General features: G+C 44.6%; 1 protein-coding gene across 3 annotated transcripts in view; it reads left to right on the forward strand.

Annotated features, from left to right (window-relative positions):
- DIS3L2 (DIS3 like 3'-5' exoribonuclease 2) overlaps positions 1–22,907 on the forward strand; it is a 360,246-nt gene that overhangs the window by 254,680 nt on the left and 82,659 nt on the right. For all 3 annotated transcript variants that reach the window (XM_052655148.1, XM_052655156.1, XM_052655165.1), the window contains exons 12-13: positions 1,507–1,614; positions 22,246–22,479. In XM_052655148.1, the coding sequence (XP_052511108.1) occupies positions 1,507–1,614; positions 22,246–22,479 (342 nt within the window). The remainder of the gene's footprint in view (positions 1–1,506; positions 1,615–22,245; positions 22,480–22,907) is intronic.

Genomic DNA, 22,907 nt, shown 5'->3' on the forward strand with positions numbered 1-22,907 from the left:
AGCCTAGTCCAAAGGCTGAAATTATTTGAAATCTTTACAATTTAATCCTGAGACAATATGGTATTAAAATTTTCTCCATTTTTATAGTACCTTTATGCAGGTTAATATGTGTTATTTTGCAAAACACTCAATGCATGCAAGAAAATATTAATTATTTAGATCACTTTTGAATACTCATTAAATAAGCTAACAAAGAAAATACAGTGTCATCTGAACAGATGGTTCAAAAACAATAGCAAGAAAATTTTTTCAGAAGTAGGTGCCTTATAAAAAGCTGTTGGGCCTCCCTGGTGGCTCAGTGGTAAAGAGCCTGCCTGCCAGTGCAGTAGACAGGTTCAGTCCCTGATTCAGGAAGATCCCACATGCTGTGGAGCAACTAGGCCCATCTGTCACAACTATTCAGTCTGTGCACTAGAGCCTGTGTTCTGCAACAAAAGAAGCCACGGCGATGAGAAGCCCACTCACCACAGCTGGAGAAAGCCCACACAGCAACGAAGTCTGTGTCCCAAGATTAAATAAACAAATAAAATTAATTTAAAAAAAAAAGCTGTTGCCAGAAGTCTTCCAGTGGTCATTAGGTTTTTATATACAAAAGCTGTAGCATCCTTCAGGATAATGCTGAGTAATGCCATTGTTATTAACATTTTTTGTTACTGGTGTGGGCTTTTCCATATCAAAGGTTACTGTAACGTACTGAAACAGAATAAATGTCCAACACTCTTCACACAGAGTAAGATACCACTGGGGTTTGTTTTGCTTTTGCTGAGGAAGGATCTTGACTAGCTGACTTGACCTCAGCTAGTGCACAGTTGCTGCTCCGTTGCAGCGTTCCCTTGCCTGACACCGCACATCCAGGAGGCCTGCAGTAAGTGTGTTGGGTAAACATCTGTCAATATGGCCATTTTTAGTTTGGGAGGTGGATGGGAGTCAATGATGATGTCATTAATCAAAACTATGGGAGAAAGAAAAGATTTAAAGGCAGGAGGGAGACAGTCAGAAGTATCCTCAGGATATCCAGGAAGAGCCACTCATTTTGTCTTTGGAATTTTAGAGAAAACAAATAACATTCCAGGATGGCTCTAAGTCATCATTTGAAAGTACGTAAGAGGATTTCTTTCTTCCTTTTTTTTTTAATTAAAGAGGGTATACCATTGAACTGAGGTAGTTATATCCAAAAGTACAAGTCATTCTTGAGTCTTGAGCTTCAATTTTAGTATATAGTAAATGTAGTTATTTTTTTATTGCTATCATGTATTTTTCCCTGTATTACCAGTTCTCAGCTTTCCGGTTCACATTCCCATGTAACATTAAAGCCTCACAGAAAAGTATCAGATAATGTGGTCTTTCTGCCGAATTTTCAGGGAAAAGAGCTTCCACCATGTTCATCTCACCCTGGAAGCTCAGGCTATTTACCGGAAGGGACCCGCCTCTCTGGGCTGCTTCTCTGCTGGCAGGTAACTGCTGCAGATCGGGCAAAGCCGCTCATGGCCTGTTCCCTGTCCGCAGGTTGTTCCCATGCTTCCCAGGCTGCTGTGTGAAGAGCTGTGTAGCCTCAATCCCATGACCGACAAGCTGACCTTCTCTGTGATCTGGACGCTAACTCCGAAGGGCAAGGTAAGGACTTAACACACATGTCCCTTCCGTTTGTGACTCCCTCATAAGCACTCACTGTGTTCCTGGCATTGGTCTGGAGCCCCTTGGTGGGAGGATGAGGGCAGCGTAAGAGCCTCCCCAGCAAGGAGGACATGGGAGAAAAGCTGTCAGTCTGCTTAGAAGGCTGAGCCTCAGTGGCATTCAGTGTGTCATGTGAAGGAAGAAGCTGTGTAAGCAGAGTCCCATGGGGGAGGCCTCGTGCAGCAGAGGGTGTCCCTGAAGGGGACAGTGGGCCGGCCCTGGCTGCAGTTAGGGGAGCAGATGGGGTGAAGGGGGTCATTTGGGGAAAGGGTGGCAAGTTTGGGTAGGTGAGGTGGACTCAAATGCCTGCAAATGCCAGGCCCCATGAATGATGGCTGTTAGGGTTCCTCTGAAGAGTCATGAGAAAGGAGACATTTTAGATTAGTGCTGGGACTTTAAGAATCCACCTGCCAGTGCAGGGTACATAGGCTCAGCCCCTCGTCCGGAAGACTGCTCATGCTGCAGAGCAGCTGAGCCTGTGTGTGCCCGAGAGCCTGTGCTGCACAACAAGAGAAGCCACTGCAATGAGAAGCCTGCACACCGCAGCTAGAGACAGCCCGAGTGTAGTGACGAAAACCTAACACAGCCAAAAATAATTAAATAAGTCTTTTTTTAAAAAAGAAAGACGAGTGCTGCATCATGGTGCTGTTTGAAGAGGAGCAAAATTTGCATGAGGTCGTGCTGTAATCAAGGCCCAAGGCGATGAAACCATGGACTGAGAGCAGAGGGGAGCAGGATGTCAGCAGCCATTCCCTAAATATAGGGAGTAAATGAGACAGATAAATGAAAGATGACTCCAGAAGAAACTAGTCCCCTCTCCCACAACAGAAGCAACTCTGAACTTCTGAAAATAGGGTAATGATTGCGGAAGCTATGGTCCCAGCTCAGTGCAGTGCTGCACAATTACTAAAGCTCTTATGGAGACCGTGTAAGAACATGGGAACTGTTTATGCTGTAATATTAAATAGAAGTTAAAAAAAAGATATTTAATTATAAAGAGGTTCCAAATAAAGATGGAGGATCAAATGCCTACATTTACTTTCATTCCCTCCCAAAACCTCACTAAAACAACAGTGAAGAGATTTTTTTAAAGACATAAACCCACAAGGACAAAGAGAATGGGAGAGGAGACAACAGCAACAAAAATTTGGAAGCCGGGAAGCAGATGGATGAGTGGTAACTGACTTAGCAGTCCCGGGAAAGCCAAGTCCTGAGCCAACAATAGCGAAAGCCAAGAAACAACCCAGTTTACGCAGAAGAACCCTGAAGAAGTTCAGAAATTGACAGCAGCAGCTATCTCTGGGAAGCAGGGGAGAGGTGGGTGAAGAGGAGACCAACTGTATTAGTTGAAGGTTTACTTTAAAAGATTGTCGCTTCCATAACCTAGTGGAAGATCAGAAATTTGTCCCCGAGACAGGATGAAGGAAAGGATGCTGAACTGGGGGTCACCAAACACAGCTGTGGTCATGACCCACTGGGGGAGGCTGAGTGAACGCAGGCACACCAAACGTTAAGAGGCCCATCTTTTCTTCCCCGCCAACCTCAGAATTCTAGTAGCCAAGCCTATACCCTTGACTCAGAAGATAGGAAAATCTTTCTCTGAGGAATCTGAGTGGTGAAGATTTAAAGATAAAAACCTCAAGGATTTCCCAACCAGCAGCTCAGCTGTATTTCCCTACAGTAAAGCTGGCGGACAATAAGCTCCACCCACTCAGGCAGAGCTTTTTAGGATTTCACTAAAAAATCAGCCTTTTTGCATTTCACTTTCCTGTATAGAGACAAGAGGAAAGCCTCTAACGTGGAACAGGAAAACCAAAGTAAACAAGTGGGGCACAACTGGAACAAAACAAGCTACGTACAGAATGGAGGGGGAAATGGCTACCGCTCTAGTATTCTTGCCTGGGAATCCCATGGACAGAGGAGCTTGGCAGACTACAGTCCATAGGGCTGCAGAAGAGTCAGACTTGACTGAATAACTAAGCAACACATAAGGAGGAGAAACTTTTTTGTATCCTTAGAGAGTCCCTTTCTAAAAGAAAGTATCTATACTACAAGATCTAGGTACTTTGAAAAAGAAACATTCAGAAAGTGGTGGGGGGGGAAGGAGCTCTTTTTAAAAAATTCCATTAACAGCATGAAATTAAAAACATGATAGAAGAAATGAAGTCTCAGGGTTCAGATTGGAAGATAAAGTTGAAAAATTGTCCCAGAATAAGACGGAAAAGTAGAGCACCAGTCCAAGATATCCAACATCTATTCAGTGACCATTCCAGAAACAGGGAACAGAGAAAGAAGAAATCATCAACAAGATCATTCAGAGAGAGGCCCCATCACTGTAGGATGTGACCCTCCAGGCCAAAAGAGTGCACTGCCCGGCACAGTAAGGGGAACACTGTCTCCAAGCCACATTGTCATAAAATTTCAGAGCACTGAGGACAAAGAAAAGATCCTATAGGCTGCTAAGAAGAAGAATTAAAAAAAAAAAAGAGGCTCATACAGTAGATCAGAACTCAGAAAAAATGTAAGACTTTCTTATTAGAACCCTAGAAGTTAAATGACAGTGAAGCTAAGTTCTCTAATTTCTGGAAGACTATGACCTCCCCGCTAAAATGCTGTGCCTAGCTAAGCCATCGGTATAATGTGAGAGTAGGAGAGGACATTTTGAGACTTGCAAGGTCTCAAACAAAAGATGTGCATCTTACATACCCTTTCTCAGGAAGCCTTCACCAAAAAGAAAGAGTAAATCAGGAAGGAGGGAGACATGGGACTCGGGAAACTAATAAACCCATACAATAAAGAAGTGAAAGACTTACCTAGATCATAAGTCACCAGACTTCCTGGTCGGGGACCAGTTAGTAAACCTGGTTTTGGTTTTAGACACCATGTAGTCTGTTACAGTTACTCATGAAAGAAGAATATATAAATAATGTGAGCAGGCTGTGACCCACTAAAACTTCCCTTAAAAACAAGTGACTGAATTTGGCCCACAGACCATAATTTGTTGACCCCTGACCTAGATGATGGTGAAGAAAATTCCCAGGGTACCAGCTCTATGTAGATGCAGAAAACAGGGGATCAGATTGGAGCAGGTCAGAAGGTGACCATCTGCAAGTCAGGAAGAAAGCTGGCACCAGAAACTGAATTGGCTGCCATCTCAGCCTCCAGAACTATGAGAAAGAAATTGTTCAAGCTCCCCAGTCTATGGTATTTTGTTACAGCAGCCTCAGCAGACCAACGCCACATCAACTTGACTTTTATACTGGGTTACATTAAAATCTATCCATCTGTTTTATACTTTGAATGGATCTTTTATTCATGCATGATTTTTTATCCAATAGTCATGTATAGATGTGAGAGTTGGACCATAAAGAAGGTTGAGCACCAAAGAATTGATGCTTTCGAACTATGGGTTGGAGAAGACTCTTGAGAGTCCCTTGGACTGCAAGGAGATCAAACCAGTCAATCTAAAAGGAAATCAGTCCTGAATATTCATTGGAAGGACTGATGCTGAAGCTAAAGGTTTAATACTTTGGCCACCTGATGGGAAGAACTGACTCATTGGAAAAGACCCTCATGCTGGGAAAGATTGAGGGCAAGAGGAGAGGAGAGCAACAGAGGATGAGAGGGTTAGAAGGCATCACTGGCTCAATGGACATGAGTTTGTGCAAACTCAGCCATGAAGGACAGGGAAGCCTGGTGTGCTGCAGTCCATGGAGTTGCAGAGTCAGACACGACTAAGTGACTGAACTGGCTGTTGTTTTCAGACAACTACTACTACTACTACTACTAAGTCGCTTCAGTCGTGTCCGACTGTGCGACCCCATAGACCTAGGCAGCCCACCAGGCTCCCCCGTCCCTGGGATTCTCCAGGCAAGAACACTGGAGTGGGTTGCCATTTCCTTCTCTCTTTTCAGACTAGTAGTCTGATTTTTTAAATGTTGACACATTTCATTATATTAAAAAGTCACATTTATTAGTGTCACTACAGATCCTAGACAAGTCTTTAAGTACTGGAAAACATGTATCATATACATGGGTATGATACAGGGTTTCCAAAATTCTAATTTTTATGATGGCTTGAATTTTATCATTAGCAATGAATAACGTTTGTTGTTTTTCTTGATGTGCCAGATGACCATAGTGTGTACTCTTCCTCCAAGTAAAAAATGGTGTTCTGTAAAAAAAGATGGTCATTTCACCTCACTACTCAAAGTATGTAAATGCTTTTCCCCAAGACAGCCGTCATACTTGGCCATGCTGCTAAGTGGAAAAGACAAGTACACAAGAGTTGAGCCACAGTAAAAGCAATGAAAGCACTAAGTTCCTTACTGCTTCATCAGGAACATGCTGAAGTGAAGTAGGTTTTTTTATTTCCTGTGAGTGTGAGCCAGTGACGAGACCCTGGCCTCTGGCAGCACTTGTTGCTATTGTGTGATTCGTGCCAAGGCATCAACAGTTTTCCCCACCAGTGCTTCTGTGCCATCAATATAAATGGAACATACACAGAAAAGGCCACATGATGCCTTAGTAGTAATACTATTATGAAAATAGTTTTGACCTCATGGATCCCTGAATGGAGTCCACAGACCGTACTTCGAGAACCACTGTTTTAAACAATTGATGGAAAGCTTGAAGTGGATTAATGTACAGAGCAGATAGAAAAACCAACCAAATTGAAACAGAATAGTTACTAATTTCAGTAAAAATAAAAAGCTGTATAGGAAAGAATAGTAACCCTGAGTATTTACATAGTTATAATAGTTAATTCTCATAGTGATGATATAATTTTACTGGGAGAACGAGGGCCTGGGAATGCTTATGTGTGTTTGGTTGGGGGAAGGCAGCATGTGTGGTAGGAAGAGTTAATTTGCCCCTTTTATAGTAGAAAAGTTTGTGAATGATGCCTAAAACTGAAAAATCAAGAAGAAGTAATCCGGTAGATTGTATAGAACTGTGAAAGTAAATACCAAAATAATCTACTGAGAGATGACAGTGGTTACCCCTGGGAAGGGGCAGAGGACTGCTGTTCTTCTTAACAAGCCTTTAAAACCACTTCATTGTTTGAACTGTGGCCACTTTAATTTTTTTATTTTTATTTTGAAAAATTTCAAATATACATGAAAGTGCAGAAAATAGCACAATAAATCCACCATCCCTATCTCCTAGATTTAACAACTGTCAACATTTATTTTCTTTGCTAAAGCATTTTATTTTTTTAATATAAATTTATTTATTTTAATTGGAGGTTAATTACTTTACAATATTGTATGGTTTTGCCATACATCAACATGAATCCACCACAGGTGTACACGTGTTCACCATCCTGAAGCCCCCTCCCTCCTCCCTCCCCATACCATCCCTCTGGGTCATCCCAGTGCACCAGTCTCAAGCATCCAGTATCATGCATCGAACCTGGACTGGCGATTCGTTTCATATATGATATTATACATGTTTCAGTGTCCTTCTCCCAAATCATCCCACCGTCGCCCTCTCCCACAGAGTCCAAGACTGTTCTATACATCTGTGTCTCTTTTGCTGTCTTGTATACAGGGTTATCGTTACCATCTTTCTAAATTCCATATATATGTGTTAGTATACTGTACTGGTGTTTTTCTTTCTGATTTACTTCACTCTGTATAATAGGCTCCAGTTTCATCCACCTCATTAGAACTGATTCAAATGTATTCTTTTTAATGGCTGAGTAATACTCCATTGTGTATATGTACCACAGCTTTCTTATCCATTCATCTGCTGATGGACATCTAGGTTGCTTCCATGTCCTGGCTATTATAAACAGTGCCGCGATGAACATTGGGGTACACGTGTCTCTTTCGATTCTGGTTTCCTCAGTGTGTATGCCCAGCAATGGGATTGCTGAGTCATAAAGCAGTTCTATTTCCAGTTTTTTAAGGAAATGGCAACCCACTCCAGTACCTTTGCCCGGAAAATCCCATCAACGGAGGAGCCCAGTAGGCTGCAGTCCATGGGGTTGCAAAGAGTCGGACACGACTGAGCGATTTCACTTTCACTTTTCAAGAAATCTCCACACTGTTCTCCATAGTGTCTGTACTAGTTTGCATTCCCACCAACAGTGTAAGAGGGTGCTCTTTTCTCCATACCCTCTCCAGCATTTATTGCTTGTAGACTTTTGGATCGCAGCCATTCTAACTGGCGTGAAATGGTACCTCATTGTGGTTTTGATTTGGATTTCTCTGATAATGAGTGATGTTGAGCATCTTTTCATGTGTTTGTTAACCATCTGTATGTCTTCAACCTGTCTACTTCAGGCTCTACTACAAAGCCACAGTCATCAAGACAGTATGGTACTGGCACAAAGAGAGAAATAAAGATCAATGGAACAAAATAGAAAGCCCAGAGATAAATCCACTCACCTATGGACACCTTATCTTTGACAAAGGAGGCAAGAATATACAAGACAATCTCTTTAACAGGTGGTGCTGGGAAAACTGGTCAACCACTTGTAAAAGAGTGAAACTAGAACACTTTCTAACACCACACACAAAAATAAACTCAAAATGGATTAAAGATCTAAAAGTAAGACCAGAAACTATAAAACTCCTAGAGGAGAACATAGGCAAAACACTCTCCGACATACATCACAGCAGGATCCTCTGTGACCCACCTCCCAGAATATTGGAAATAAAAGCAATATACAAATGGGACCTAATTAAACTTAAAAGCTTCTGCACAACAAAGGAAACTATAAGCAAGGTGAAAAGTTAGCCTTCAGAATGGGAGAAAATAATAGCAAATGAAGCAACTGACAAACAACTAATCTCAAAAATATACAAGCAACTCCTGCAGCTCAATTCCAGGAAAATAAACGACCCAATCAAAAAATGGGCCAAAGAACTAAATAGACATTTCTCCAAAGAAGGCATACAGATGCTAAAGCATTTTAAAGCAAACCATAGACATCACATCATTTCACGCATACATATTTTCACATGTGGCTCTAAAAAATTAGGACATTTCCTTATATAACCACAATGTCATTGGCACACCTAACAGTTAATATTCGTGCCTCAGTGTCATTTAAAACCCAGTTCATAATTGCATTTCCCAGATTGTCTCCAATTGAGAGACAATCCCCTCCAATCCACAGGAGAATCAAAACAAGTTACCTACATAACATTTGGGTTTTGTGACTTTGAATATCTGATAATAAGTTCCTTTTTAAGAGTTAAGAAGCAAACACTATCTGAAATACGAAGAAAGAAATGTGAAGACAGTAGGCCAGCAATCATATTTCTGTGGAAGTGGGAACTTGTATGGGGGAAAAAAATGAATGGAAAAAGACCAGAAGGAAATGAAATAGAATGCCAGTAGTGGTTGTATTTGGGTAGCAAGGTTATGAGTAATTTTTTCTACTTTTTTGTATTTTCTAGTGTTTTTTGAAAACATGTATTGCTTCCATATTTTTATAAATGTTTATTTTTGCAAAAGTTTAACTAAACAGAAAAATAAAAGCCTAAAAGTTAGAAGAAAACTAACTTGAGTCAACAGAAAAGAACTTTGAATCTAAACTAAGCCTGCCAGGGTCAGACCCGAGAAATAAAAAGCCTCCTGATCTAATGAGCTTCTAAAATATGAGGGTCATTAAAAAAGCACTCGGAAGAGGCAGACCCTGAAAACTTGGTTGTAGGTTTTCTGTCGGAGGCAGTGTCTGGTGACCAAGCCTTCTGGCACGGGGGGCTGGAGAGCAGGTGCAGAGGAGGCACAGGGTTCAGGAAGGGATGCTGGGCCTCTGGCAAACCCAGCCACAGAGGAAGTGTGAGGCTTTGGACTTGGGACAGTGGTGGAGTGAGACTCACTGACCATACTCCTTAGGCTGTAGTCAAACATCCTACCCAGAACAAGAGGCCACACGGTGGGTTGACCTGGTCAGTTAGTCCTGGGGTGTAGTGACAATAAGTCTTCCTGCTCACAGTCAAGATACATGAGAGTTCAGATCCCAGACTCGTGTCCAGGAGCTAGTACTTGTTGAAGACACTGGCAAAGGAGAGCCTGAGTTGGTGGGGTTGTTGTTGTTCAGTTGCACAGTCATATCCAGCTCTTTGTGACCCCATGGACTGCAGCATGCCAGGCTTCCCTGTCCTTCACCATCTCCCAGAGCTTGCCCAAACTCATGAGTTGTTACGGAGGGGTGGGAAAACAGATGGGGTGGTTCAGGGGGCCAGAGAGAACTTCCCAGGTGGTGCTAGTGGTAAAGAACCTGCTTGCCAGTGCAGGAGACGTGAGAGACATGGAGTCAGTCCCTGAGTTGGGAAAATCCCCTAGAGGGGGGCATGGCAACCCACTCCAGTATTCTTGCCTGGAGAATCCCATGGACAGAGGAGCCTGGTGGGCTGTGGTCCACAGGGCCTCAGAGTCAGACATGACTGAAGCGGCTTAGTACAGGGGGTGAGAGAAGCGGTAAGGAGGAAAGCGGCACGCATCAAGAGCCCAGTAAGCCTGAGACTTGGTTAGTACACAGTGGTGGCTTCTCATAGTGCACGGGCTTGGACTTCCAAGGAGCTAGGGCAGGGCCAGCAGCCTCAGGCATGGCTGCCAGTCTCCCCTGGAGCTGAAGTGGAGAAAGGTTTTGTTTTTTTCCTTTATCTACTGGAATGCCTTACTTTGTAGAGCTATAGAAAGCCTATTCCAACTGTTTTTAAACACCCAGTAGATTTTTTAAGTATCTACTAGGAAACCTTGGTGTCATATATGTTAATACTTTCCTTAAGCCAGTGTTCAGGTTTTTAGAATGGAAATCTCTGAAAGATCTGGTTTTTGGCATGTTTCTCACATATTGGTGGTAAGAGTGTTGTCCTGTGATGTAGATAGCTCTGATTCTGTTTTCCTAAGAGAAACATACCCAGCTGAACCTTGTGCTTTGGAAGTCCAGCTCTGGACCCATGAAATCCTCTCCGACCATGTCAGTGCAGTCTCATATCTGGTTACCTCCAGCACGTCTGTCTCACTGGGCACCAAGCTCCTGCAAAACAGAGACCATGTCCACAGGCCCTGGCTCATCAGAGGCATCTCAATTTGAAGTCACCTTTGGGAAATAAACACCAATGTTACACTTTAAAGAAGGTCACTGACAATGAATCTAACTTGACACCTAAGTCCTAAAGCCTTGGAACCCTAAAATCTCAGGTCAGAGGTCAGAATAATAAAGGAAGAGTCTCTCAGTTACAGTAGCAATTCACAGCCTGTGTCTCTCGCAGCGTACCTGGCCTGTGCTGTCTGGCTCAGTCAGAATGCAAGCGTGTACCTCTTGCCCAGAGGTAAGAGGGGCCCAGTTCAGCCCCAGTCCATGGCACACCTCTTTCAGCCACTTCCGTAGCTCCCAGCCCCAGTCATTGTTGACTCTGGTCATCTTCTGACCCCTCACCTCCAGGCCAGCAGTGAGTCACCTCAGCTTTGTCTCCAGCACCTCCAGATTCTGTCCTCTTCCTCACCACTGTCAGCGCTGACCACTGCCGCCAAGCTGCCCCTCCCCACCTGGACTCCAGGGGCCTCCCAACTGTCCCCCGAGCTTCGGCTCCTGCCCCACTTCATCTTCTCCCTACACAGCGGTCTGAGGGAGTCTTCTAAATCAGAAATCAGGTCTCATCTCTCTGTCCTTTTTAATGACCCTCCAGTCTCTCATTCGGAATAAAATCTAAGAAACCTTTAAAGTGGGATTTTTTTTTTCCTGTTCTTTTTTTTCCTCTGTCTTCTCTGCTAGAAATGCGTGGATTCTAGAGAGTTCTTGGGACTTGAGTCTTTCCTCGTTCCCGGACCATCTTTACTCACGTGAGAAGAGTGGCTTTTAGGGTGTGGCCAAGCTCTCAGCTGTGTGGCAGCTCCCCAGGCCACCTTCCGGGACCTGACCTCAGCGGGGGTCAGCCCTTCTCAGCCGCCACCTTAGAACACCCTGCAGGTCGCTGGCCACTCCTCGTGGTTCTGGGGAGGTGTTTCCAGTCCCCACCTAACACCTCTTTCTGAACGGCAGACATTGTAGGGGAACTGTGGGATGTGCCAGTCCAGGCTGCCTTTTTTCAGCTGGACCTTCAGTGCTGCTTAGAGGGATCCTTTTATTTGTTGCTTATGTATTTGTTTCAAGCCTTTATTCTTGGACATCCTGGCAGTGCAGTGGTTAAGACGGCGCTCCCAGCTTAGGGGCACGGGTTCTATCACTGGTTGGGGAGGATCTCACTTGCTGTGTATGGTGGCAAAAAAAAAAAAAACAAAAAACGAATAACTTTGCAGTCAATAATAAAGGTAAATAAGTGTGAAATGGTATTAAAAAAAAAACTTTATTCTCGGTTCTGGCTTCCAACTTTGCTTCCACTCCTCTCTACTTCGAGATCACCCATTCCCCCAGATGATTTTCAGTTTTCCTTCTGGGAAACCAGAGAGACCAGCCAGCTGGGTCTGCTGAAGTTCCTCCCTTCAGAGTCATCCTTCCCGTCTCGTGATGCAGAAAAAAACACACTCCTGCTCCAACCAGAGGGTAAGCCCTCCATCCTCCAGATCTGAAATGGCATCAGCATCCCTCAGAGCCTCAGTCTGTAGCCCACCTCACCCCTGCCACACCCTAGCAGTTCTCAGTGGTAGCAGCTCTGCCTTTGCCAAGCGTCTCCCATCAGTCCTTCCTTTCCTGTTGCCGCAGTCACTGTCCCTGCCCAGGTCCTCACCATCCTCCTTGGTTGGCAGAGACTGTTCATGGCCTCTTCATTCCATTTCCTCAGTGGTGTTAGGTGACTTTTAGAAGCTGAATCTGGTCCCGCTACACTACTACTTAATATCCTCTTACAGTGGGACAGTGGGTTATGATTATCCACAAAAGTCCGTAATCTCCAGAGCATGACCAGTGAAGACCTCCACCAACCCCTTCTCGCATTGCGTGGCCATCCTTCAGCCCCTCAGCCTCTGCTGACTGGTTCATTTGGCCTCATACAGAATCGTTCCACTACTGAGACTTTGCATGTGCTTTTTCCACTTCCCAGAGTGTCCTTCCCCTCATCCCTGCTAACACGAATCCTACTTACCTATGAGACTCAGCTAAAATGCCACTTCTTCCATGAAAGTGTTAATTATTCCTTCATTCATTCATTTAGTAAATACTCATTGAAGATTTGCTGTGTAGAGACACTATACAAGGTGTTGAAGATATAAGAATTAAATATGCACCAAAATAGAAACAGTAGTTAATTCCCAATGGTGGATTCATAGGAGATTTTTTTTTTCCTTCTCCTTTTCCCACTTATATATATATTTTAAAGTTTTCTGCAGTGAATTGATATTGTCATTGTAGTAAAAGTAAGATTTTGAGGGGTTTTTTTCCTGTTGTTTTTTTTTTAAGTGGTGGGGGAGAGATATTGGAGTATGTTTATAGGCTGCATAGGGAGGCGAATCAGAGACATTGCTGATGAGGAGAAAAGGAACAAAGCTTTGGAACCAAGTCATGAAGGAAAGGGCTTCCCTGGTGGCTTCCTACAGTGCAGGATCAATCCCTGGGTTGAGAAGATCCCCTGGAGAAGGAAATAGCAACTCACTCCAGTATTCTTGCCTGGAGAATTCCATAGACAGAGGTGCCTGATGAAGGAAGTGGGAATTTCAGGACCTAAACTCCAGTGGGGGTAGATTAGCTCCCACTAGGAGGATGAGGACCACAGACTTCCCTAGCACAGAGAAGGTGGAGCGTGGGGTCCCTGCTGAAATTTGGAAAGGAGGCAGGTTGGCCTTTCTGAGAATGTGCTTAGATGGGAAGACCCCCACCCTCCCTGTCAGAACCCATTTTCCCATCTTGCTGCCCCTACAGCACCTGTCAGTGCCATTTGTATACAGATCTATCATCCGACTGGACCTTAACATCATTCTTAATTTTTTTTAATCTCTTTTCCTCATACACAGCACAGGGTCAAAAGCCCAAAAATGCTTAAAAATTACTTCATAAAGTGAATTGCATATCCATTTTCCGGGGCTTCCCTGGTGGCTCAGTGGTAAAGAATTCACCTGCCAAGCAGGAGACATGACTTTGAACCCTGGAGGTCCCCTGAAGGAGAAAACGGCAACCCAGTCCAGTATTCTTGTCTGGTAAATTCAGTGGATAGAGGAGCCTGGCGGGCTACAGTCTGTGGGGTCACAAAAAGTCAGACAGTCGTTAGCGACTAAAACAACAACATACCCATTTATAGTTCTGTTTAGCCTGCTTTATTAGAATGGTGTTTCCTTGGTAAGGATGTTTATCGCAGCAGCCTTGTCAGCACCCTGAGCTGTGTCCTGGGGTTGAGGAGGGTCTGACACAGCTGCCCGAGTGTCTTCCCCCCACTGCCTTCCCTGCTCACCCTGCTGCTAACACACCAGCTGCCACCCATGGAAATGCTGCTGCTGCTGCTGCTAAGTTGCTTCAGTCGTGTCCAACTCTGTGCGACCCCAAAGACGGCAGCCGACCAGGCTCCCCCATCCCTGGGATTCTCCAGGCAAGAACACGAGTGGGTTGCCATTACCTTCTCCATGGAAATGCTATAGAACTTGAAAAATAAAACTAGGATCCCCCCGGGTCATCTTGTGTCTGCAGCAAGCCCACAGAGCCAAGCACAAGCACAGGACTGTGTGACTGGGGGCTGCAGGTCATGGTAAAGAAACAGTGCCGGGTTTTATGCCTCCTCCTAGGACACTTCAGTGGAAATCTTGCCCAATCAACTCCCAGTGAGAGACCATAGGTCCCAAGGCTGATTCTGAAAATAATAGAAAAGTTCCCAGAATATTCGTTTTTAGTCCTTAGCAGAACAGGGCAAAGTCACTTTATTTCAGACCTATAGAGATAGCCTGGGACCAGAGGAGCCTTTGGAAGAACTCTGTTGTGTCCTTTGTGTCCTGGTTTGCTAACGAAGATACCAGGCAATTAGAGGCTGAGCTAAGGTCACTTCAAGGTAACAGCAGACCTGAGCACAGATTTTGCTGTGAATCCTTGAGTTTAAAGTAAAAATTCAAAATAAAATATTTTCAAGAATTAACGAAACAAGACATGTATCATTTATAGGATTGTTGTCGCTGTTGTTTAGTCACTAAGTCATGTCTGACTCTTTTGCAAACAAAAAAATTTTTTCTAATCAGCCTTTCCTGCATTTAGAGGTTACTAATCATGAAGTTGATTTAAATTTAAGGACTTGGGCTCTGAGGTTAATAAACAACGTGTTGCTGTGCTGCATGCCTTTAAAGGACGGATGGACCTCGTTGTTGGAGAGATGACTTCCTTTGGTCTTTTTGGAAGGCTGGAACTGAATTAACCTCACTGGCTTTAGAAATCTGTGATTCTGTTTTCCCTGGGTCTTTCTGAACCCAATCCTTAGAAGCTTCCTCCATGGCTCTCCTGTGCTTTGCTCCCTCTCCCCCACCTGCAGCTTCCTTCCCACAGCCCTCAGGCCTCCCAACCAGTCCACCACCTCCAAAGATTCCTCCTGCCCGCCCCCCACCGGCCTCGCAACTGTCTGCAGTAAAGGGAACACTTTTCAAAGACTTCCCTGGCTTCCCTGGTGTTTCAGATGGTAAAGAATCTGCCTGCAGTACTGGAAACCCGGGTTCAATCTCTAAGTTGGGAAGATGCCCTGGAGAAGGGAACGGCAACCCACTCCATTATTCTTGCCTGGAGAATTCCGTGGACTGTATAGTCCATGGGGTCGCAAAGAGTTGGACATGACTGAGCGACTTTCACTTTGACTTTCAGGATATCTCTTGGGCATGTGGATTGTTTCAAGCTGAAAACAATCAGGACCCAAAAGACTCAGGAAGAAACTCTGACTTTACCTTCACTGTCTAAAGAATGTAGAGGACCTGCTTCTAAAAGGGAGAGAGCTATCATCACAGATAACTCTAGGATGGACTAGGTATGGTAGACAGGAGGAACCTTTCAAAATCTGTTTTTTTTTTAAATTCCTGTGTGTGTCCCATTGTCTCTGCCTGGTCCACACATTGTAAACATTTGTTTACCAAGCATTTGCTTTTCCACCTTCATGTGAATTTCCTTCCTCCCCTTCTAAGTCCTGAATCACTAGCCCAACAGTCTCTTTTGTTATTAGCTGAAGATGGTATTTAAAGTGAAGCTTTCAGCCATTTTAGTGAGTTACTCAGCTTTCCTGAGTCTCTCCCATGTTTTGTTTGATTTTCTCCTGTTAATCTGTCTCATGACAATTTAATTCTTAGACCAGAAAAACCTGGAAGGGTAGAAAAAAATTTCTTCCTTCCCAACAATAGGAGTAGGCCTGGTTATAGTCTGAGGGACAACAGACTAGGCTGGTGGCAAGTGACCTCAAACTGTAGAAGAGAACACAGTTGACTCCATACAAATTAATCTTCCAGAAAATTCTTGTACATACACTGCCTTATAAACTAAAACTAGCAAACACATGGCCCTCTGGTACCCATGCTCCCTCCTCAGCTTCCGAAAACTGGGTTTACCTCTTGATGGGTGTTGAGCCAAAAGACACCACCAATCCAAAGAGTGGGAGAAGGAAGGATTTATTAATTGCAGCAAGTAGGAATAACATGGGGGATCTTTCCCAAAGCAGTGTCTCCCCAGACAGCAAAATTGGGGAAGTTTTAAGCTAGGATGCATGCAGACTCCTAAAGGGGCTTCAGCCAAGGAGGGCTCAGCATAGAATTGGGGCAGAAGTTGGCAGAGTCCACATGATAGTTGATTGAAGTCACAGGCATCAGGAAAGGGCAACATCATCATTCATAGTTAATCTGGTAATTGAGCATTGTTAAGGGTGGTTAAATTTTGCAAAACAGCTTCAGGCTAATCTTTACCATTGGAACAGAATTAGGAGTCTTTACAACTGATATATCATCTCCAATCTGGTTAAGTTAGCTCCCTGGCCTGGTAATAGCTGTTTGTTTTTACCTTCTTTCATTCCCTTAAAATCAACTACTGAGACCCATTCTTCTGTAAGAGCAAGCATTGTGGCCAGGCTCAGATCATCGAATGGCTTAGGCCTAAAGTGGTTTCTCTTATTTAAGAAAGTCATGTCTGTTTCACTACCTCCACGGACCCCTCCCTAATCTACTTACACAGTACCCCCCACATTGAGATATTTCACTCTTCTTTCTTGAGGGGCACAGAGCCAAAAGTCATTCTTTTGTAACTACTTCTTGCTGAGAATGGGCATTGCCGTTTCCCTAGTTAGAGGAGTGAAGCTCTCTCTGCTAGAGCTAGAGAAGTTTGGGGCTCCACAGAGTAGTGGCTGAATGTGCATAGCATTATTCTAGCAGGTGTAGGTGAGGCACAGCAGGAGAGGCAGTTAATAGCAACTTTGCAGCTTCACTGGCAGAGTCTTGAGCCAAGAGCCCCCGACCCAAACCATTTTCTCTAAACTGGGAAGAGGATCCTTCAGAGGAGATTTAATTTTTTTTCATATACATCATGAGGTGAGTCATATTAGAAACTCATCAGGTATAAAACCCAGCATTCAGTATGTCTTATAAGTTCCTCCTTGAACAGCTGTTAATATATCAAGGACCACGCAGTTCTAGAGGATGACTTTTTGTATCATAGAAACTTCTGAGTTCATCGTTCTTACTGAATAAATTTCACAAAGCCCTGTGTGTGAATGATGATGTCCTCTAGTTTTTTATTTTTTAATGCATTTTTTTTCCTTAATAGCCAAAGCAGATATACATTCAATAGGCCACTAAACAGGCCACTTCGGTCACTATAAACTTTAAGGTAAATCATGTATTAGCTGGAATGGCTTCCCAATACCTAACTGAGTTTGTGAAAATTTATTTTATCATTTTTCCTTTTGATTGCAAATCTCTTGGTAGGTCAGATTTGTCCCTTAATGCAAGGGTGATTGCTGCCTGGCATCCGTCATGTTCCCTGGTGCCACGCTTCCTTTTTGTTTATAAGTAGTGGCCTACTCATCAGATACAGTGAACAAGCTCAGAGGTGTGTTAATAGGGAAACATTTTATAAGCTATATGTTGTATCAGTTATACTGAATTGTCACACAGACATCATACATGTGCTTTTAGCAGTAGACTTAAAGCAAGCAATGATATTTGTTGTTATATGTCACACAGTAGTTATACTCTGTGAAGCTTCACTGGATAATTTCCTTTAGTTTTGTTGCATGTGCGCTAGTTAAGAGTACTTGATAAGGCTGCTGGGAATCTAGAATCTTCCATTTTTAGAGGAATCAGGTAGAGACAAAAGATTAATGTCTCAGTCCTACCCTCAAGTTATAATTTACCAAGTTGGTGTAGGTTATAATTAGATTAAGGGGAAAGGTATCCTTATATCTGGAAAACAGATGAAAAACCAACGATATTTCTTTGGGAAAGATCCCCAGTGATCTCCTTACTTGCCACAAGTAATAACTCCTTCCTTCTCCCGCTCTTTGGCTTGGTTGCATCTTCTGGTTCAACATCCACCCAGAGGCAAACCCAGCTTTTGGGTAACAGGCCCAGCCGGGCCACAGCACGAGAGGACACAGCTAGGTCTAAATAGGAGTGTGTGGCTGACAGTGTCTCCATCTTGTCACTTACTCTTTGATCTTACCATGGTCTTCTCTGTTCTTCTTTAAGAAGGGACCTGTGCCTCACTTTGTCACCACTGGCCTGGCCAGGAGTGGGCCCAGCAGAGGAGACCCCCTTGCTTGCTCCTCGCGAGCCACCCCCCTCACTACCTCTGCCCTCTGCAGTCACCAGCACCTCTGCATCATAGACATACTGCCGTCGGCTTCTCCTCACTGTCTTCGAGCACTGCCTCTTTCTGCCCAGTTTCTTTTTGGATACATTACTCTTGGCATCTTTGACTTTTTTCACCCCTGGGCCCTCCCTACTCTAGGGGGGTTGCCTTGTGTTCACAGTAAGAAGAGGCAGAAATCCGTGCACCCTCCTACCCCTGATCATCTCAGCAGCCTGGTTTTGTTCCAATCAGGAAACTGTTTCTTTCTTCCTATTACATTTTGTTTTTATTGAATTATAGTTGATTTACAATGTTGTGTTATTTTCTGGTGTATAGCAAAGTGGTTAGCTATATATATATATATATGAATATATGTATTCTTTTTCATCATAGGTTATTACAAAATATTGAATATAGTTCCCTGTGCTATACAGTAGGACCTTGTTATTTATCTGTTTTATATACAGTACTGTGTATCTGCTAATCCTGAACTCCCATCCCTCCCCTGCTTTCCCCTTTGGTAACCAGATTTGTTTTCTGTGTCTGTGAGTCTGTTTTGTAAAGAAGTTCATTTTTCTGATATATTTTTTGAACCAAATAGTTTATATACAGAAGCCCAAAGCTGTAGTGGAAGTGATTTTATGTCTAATTACTTAAAATTACAAATTAACCCCATTAGCAGTGTTTTGAACCAAATATCTCTTAATGAGACACTGACTTTTTTAGAAGCTTAAAATTTTAAATACATTTGAATGGAAATTAATAGTTTTCAAATGATATGTTTTCCCCATGACTTTGTATCTATTAAATAGAAAGTCAATATTTTATTTTCTTTACTTCACTGTCTGTCTCTTTTGTGACCTTCAGCAAGCTATAATAAAAAATAACACTTGATTTTGAGTCTTAGGTCTTTAGCACAGATCTGATCCTGGCCTCCACTTAGGAGTTAGCATGACTTTTCACAAATCCCCAACCTCTTCTCTCAATGTAAAATGGGCCAAATAACATACTCCCAGGTGTGTTGGACTTCCTAGGTGGTAAAGAACCTGCCTCCAATGCAAGAGATATAAGAAATGCAGGTTAGATGCCTGAGTCAGCAAGATCCCCTGGAGGAGGGCATGGCAACCCACTCCAGTATTCTTGGCTGGAGAATCCCATGGACAGAGGAGCCTGGTGGGCTACAGTCCATGGGGTCAGAGAGTCCAGCCCTAAGTGAAGGGATTTAGCATGCACACACATCCAGGTGTGTTAGAAAGATTTGAGAGGGTCGGAGGTGTGATAGCTCTGCCACCAAGCAGAGCCAGGTGGTCCCCGGTGTCAAGCCACTTCCTGTCCTACCTGGTACCAGAAAGTAGATCTTGAGGTAGGCAATATTTTCTCCTTTCTAACTAGGTTTTTTTTTTCCCCCAGCCGGATACCTTCAGTGGATATTGGCATGCTGTTTAATCCAACATCCTAAATAGCAGTGTCCTAGAGTGTACGCAGGAAGCTTGCCGCCTGCAGAAAGAGAGTGACCCAAATCCTGTGATGAAATGAATGGCAGAGGAAGGCCATGATTCTTCTCTGAAGGGTTCTGTTTACGAAGCTCCTCGTGGCTTTTTTGCTTTTTCCATGAAAAACTCTTTGTCTTTTTGTCTTCTGCCACTGGCCCTGGTTACAAACCGGGCGTTGATGTGAATTCAGTTTCCAAATTGGAAATTAATGAGGTGTCCCATCCAGAGAGGCCTTCCTCCCGTTCTGTAAGGCGTGCTGGCCCCAGGAACCAACACCCCCGCCCAGTCAGGTCCCTGCTTTCCTGTTGACCTTCAGTGGGTGAGGGGGCTGTGGGCATCCTTGCCACTTCATCACAATGTGGTTTCTTGGCCTGAGAGTTTTTTTAGTCCGTGTGTCAGGTGTGACTTCCAGAATCAATGGGTTGTTTTTAAGCTGCCTGGCCATCTCTGGGCCAGGAAGTTCTTATTGGCTCTTTAGAGCTCCTACTTCAGCCCTTCGTATGTTCAAAAAGAAGGTGCAGACTTTCTGGAATGGAGGCATTAAGGGAGGGGAGGCCCAAGTAAGGTGACAGAGTTGTGGGAAGCTTCTCATCAGTGCTGAGTCCCAGGTTTGCTGGTGTTTGAGTTGTCATTGACAGATGAGGAGACAAACCGAAGGGGCAGTGGGTCCAGTGAGGAAGAAGAGGCAGCTCAGACTGAGCAGTGCCACCCTTGTGAGTGGCTAGCAAGTTTTGATCAGGAGTGGGGGACCTCAGGTTTTGCCAAGTTACAGTGAATATGTTTTAAGAACTCCGCAGGATTCAAAATGGCCCCTGGTCAGGGACCAGCACTACAGAAGAGGGTTTAGAGGGAGCCACTGAGCTGTTTAGACCCAGGATATGTGGATGTCGGGGTGGCAGAGTATCTAGGAACCTCGTGGAACTTACTGCAAAAGTTTGTCCATAAATACTTCAAGGGAGAGGGCCTGGAGCTGTCACTAGCTTTTTAAAGTAGTTCTTGACTCACCAGTTTACATGAAAATGGATGCCCAGTCAGGGTGATCCAAGTCTCCCCACCCTCTGTGCAGTGGTGACCCCTGGTACATATGTAGGGCTTTCCTGTGTCTTCTAGGAAAAGGGGACAAAAACCCCAAGAGGCCAGATACCCTCTGACCCGGATGTCTGAGGGAGTGTGTGAAAAAAGAGCAGTGGCACTGAATGAAAAGGGACATTGCCCCAAGCTAAAGACAGACTGTCCAGCAAAATGTTGACACACGGAAGGAGGAGGATTGACTGACTGGGTTTGGAATGAGTCGTAGAAAAGGAAACAAGCTGAGTCTCCAGGGGAAATCTTTGCGACCACAAGAATGAAGAGGTCGTGGCCCCGTCATCCTAGAGGAGGCTGGAGCAGCTCCACGGGTGGGAAGCTTCAGGAAAGATGGCTATGACGGAGGGACAAGCATGGGCTGACCTTGAAAGGGGCTCTTTTGGGGACCTGCACACACTGCTTCCCCCAGGACTGCTGGACAGTTTCTCTAATTGCCCCTACAATTTCTTCTGCATTCAGTGCATGCGCGCGTGTGCGCGCACACACACACACACACATACACACAGTCCCTGGAATTGCCTCTACAATTTCTCCTGCGTTCAGCGCATACACATACACATCTCCTGAGAGCCAAAGTCAGGACCCGCTTGCCACAGCAGAAGAGTCATCAGCGCGTGCACACACACACACACACACACACACACACACACACACACACACACACATCTGAGAACCAAAGTCGGGACCCGCTTGCCATAGCAGAAGAGTCATCAGCATAATATTTTGAGTTGCTTGTATTTTGAGATGAGAGTAGTTTTTAAAATAATTCAGAAAGTATATTTTGAGGGTTTTTTTTTTAAGAACTTTAAAGTCTGATATTCCAGACCAAGACTCTTCATAATAAGGCTCTTTGCACTAAACCAATGAAAAACATGAGTGGTTTCTATTTTTCACTTCCCCGTGCTTAATGGCTGCCATTATAAAGAGTAGTGGTTCTTCCTTCAAAGGTAAGGAGAGGGTGTCCAGAGGGGTCTCTAGCTCTTCAGGTAGAAGCTGTGTGCCCTCGAATTTTCATGGTATGGACAGCTGTGGGCTGGGCCCTCCCTGTTCCCCACTGGGGAACACCTAGTAACCCTTCAGACAGGTGTTTTCAAGAAGCCTTGTCTCTGGAGTTGCGACCGAAATGGTTTAGCTGGTAAAGGGGGAAGGGGTGGGGGGTGCTCAGATTTAAAAAAAAAAAAAAAAAGCCGGTGCTCGTCCCTCCTCGTTTCCTCAGTCTCTGTAGAATGTGTACAGATGAATGGTTGCGTGAAAGAAAAAACTGAAGGAAAAAAAAAATTCTCCCTCTCAATCCGTCCATCTCTGCAGATCCTCGCTGAATGGTTTGGCCGGACCATCATCCGCTCCTGCACCAAACTGAGCTACGAGCACGCGCAGAGCATGATTGAAAGCCCGACCAGGAGAATCCCGGAGAGGGAGCTGCCTGCCATCTCCCCCGAGCACACGTGTGACGAGGTGCACCGGGCTGTCTTGAACCTCCACGGAATCGCGAAGGAGTTACGCAGACAGCGGTTTGCGGACGGCGCACTGCGTCTGGATCAGGTCAGTCGCTTCCTCTTTTCAACGCCGCCCACAGACCTGACTTCCGCCAAAGCCCAGTGTGTGCGAGAATTAGCATGGCAGCCCTGGGGCTTGTCCCTCTGTCCTTTCCTCAGTCTCTGCCCTCAAACAGTGGCGTCTGAGGCAGGCGGGAACCGCCTCCCTCGCGACTCCGCAGACACCCGGGGCCTCATGACATGAGCCCGCTGGTCCTGTGGCAGAAGCCTCTTCCCTCAGCTCAACTCTGGCATTCCCTGGAGTCTGCCCACCCTCCTAGTTATTTCTCTTTCCACAATCCCTTCCTGAATGAACCCCTGTATTCTTATTTTAACTTCTTCGTGTCCAACTCTCTGTGACCCCATGGGCTGTAGCCCACCAGGCTCCTCTGTCCATGGATAAGAATACTGGAAGTGGGTAGCCAGTCTCTTCAC

The sequence above is a fragment of the Budorcas taxicolor genome, chromosome 2, assembly GCF_023091745.1.
Source record: "Budorcas taxicolor isolate Tak-1 chromosome 2, Takin1.1, whole genome shotgun sequence".
Lineage (NCBI taxonomy): Eukaryota > Metazoa > Chordata > Mammalia > Artiodactyla > Bovidae > Budorcas > Budorcas taxicolor.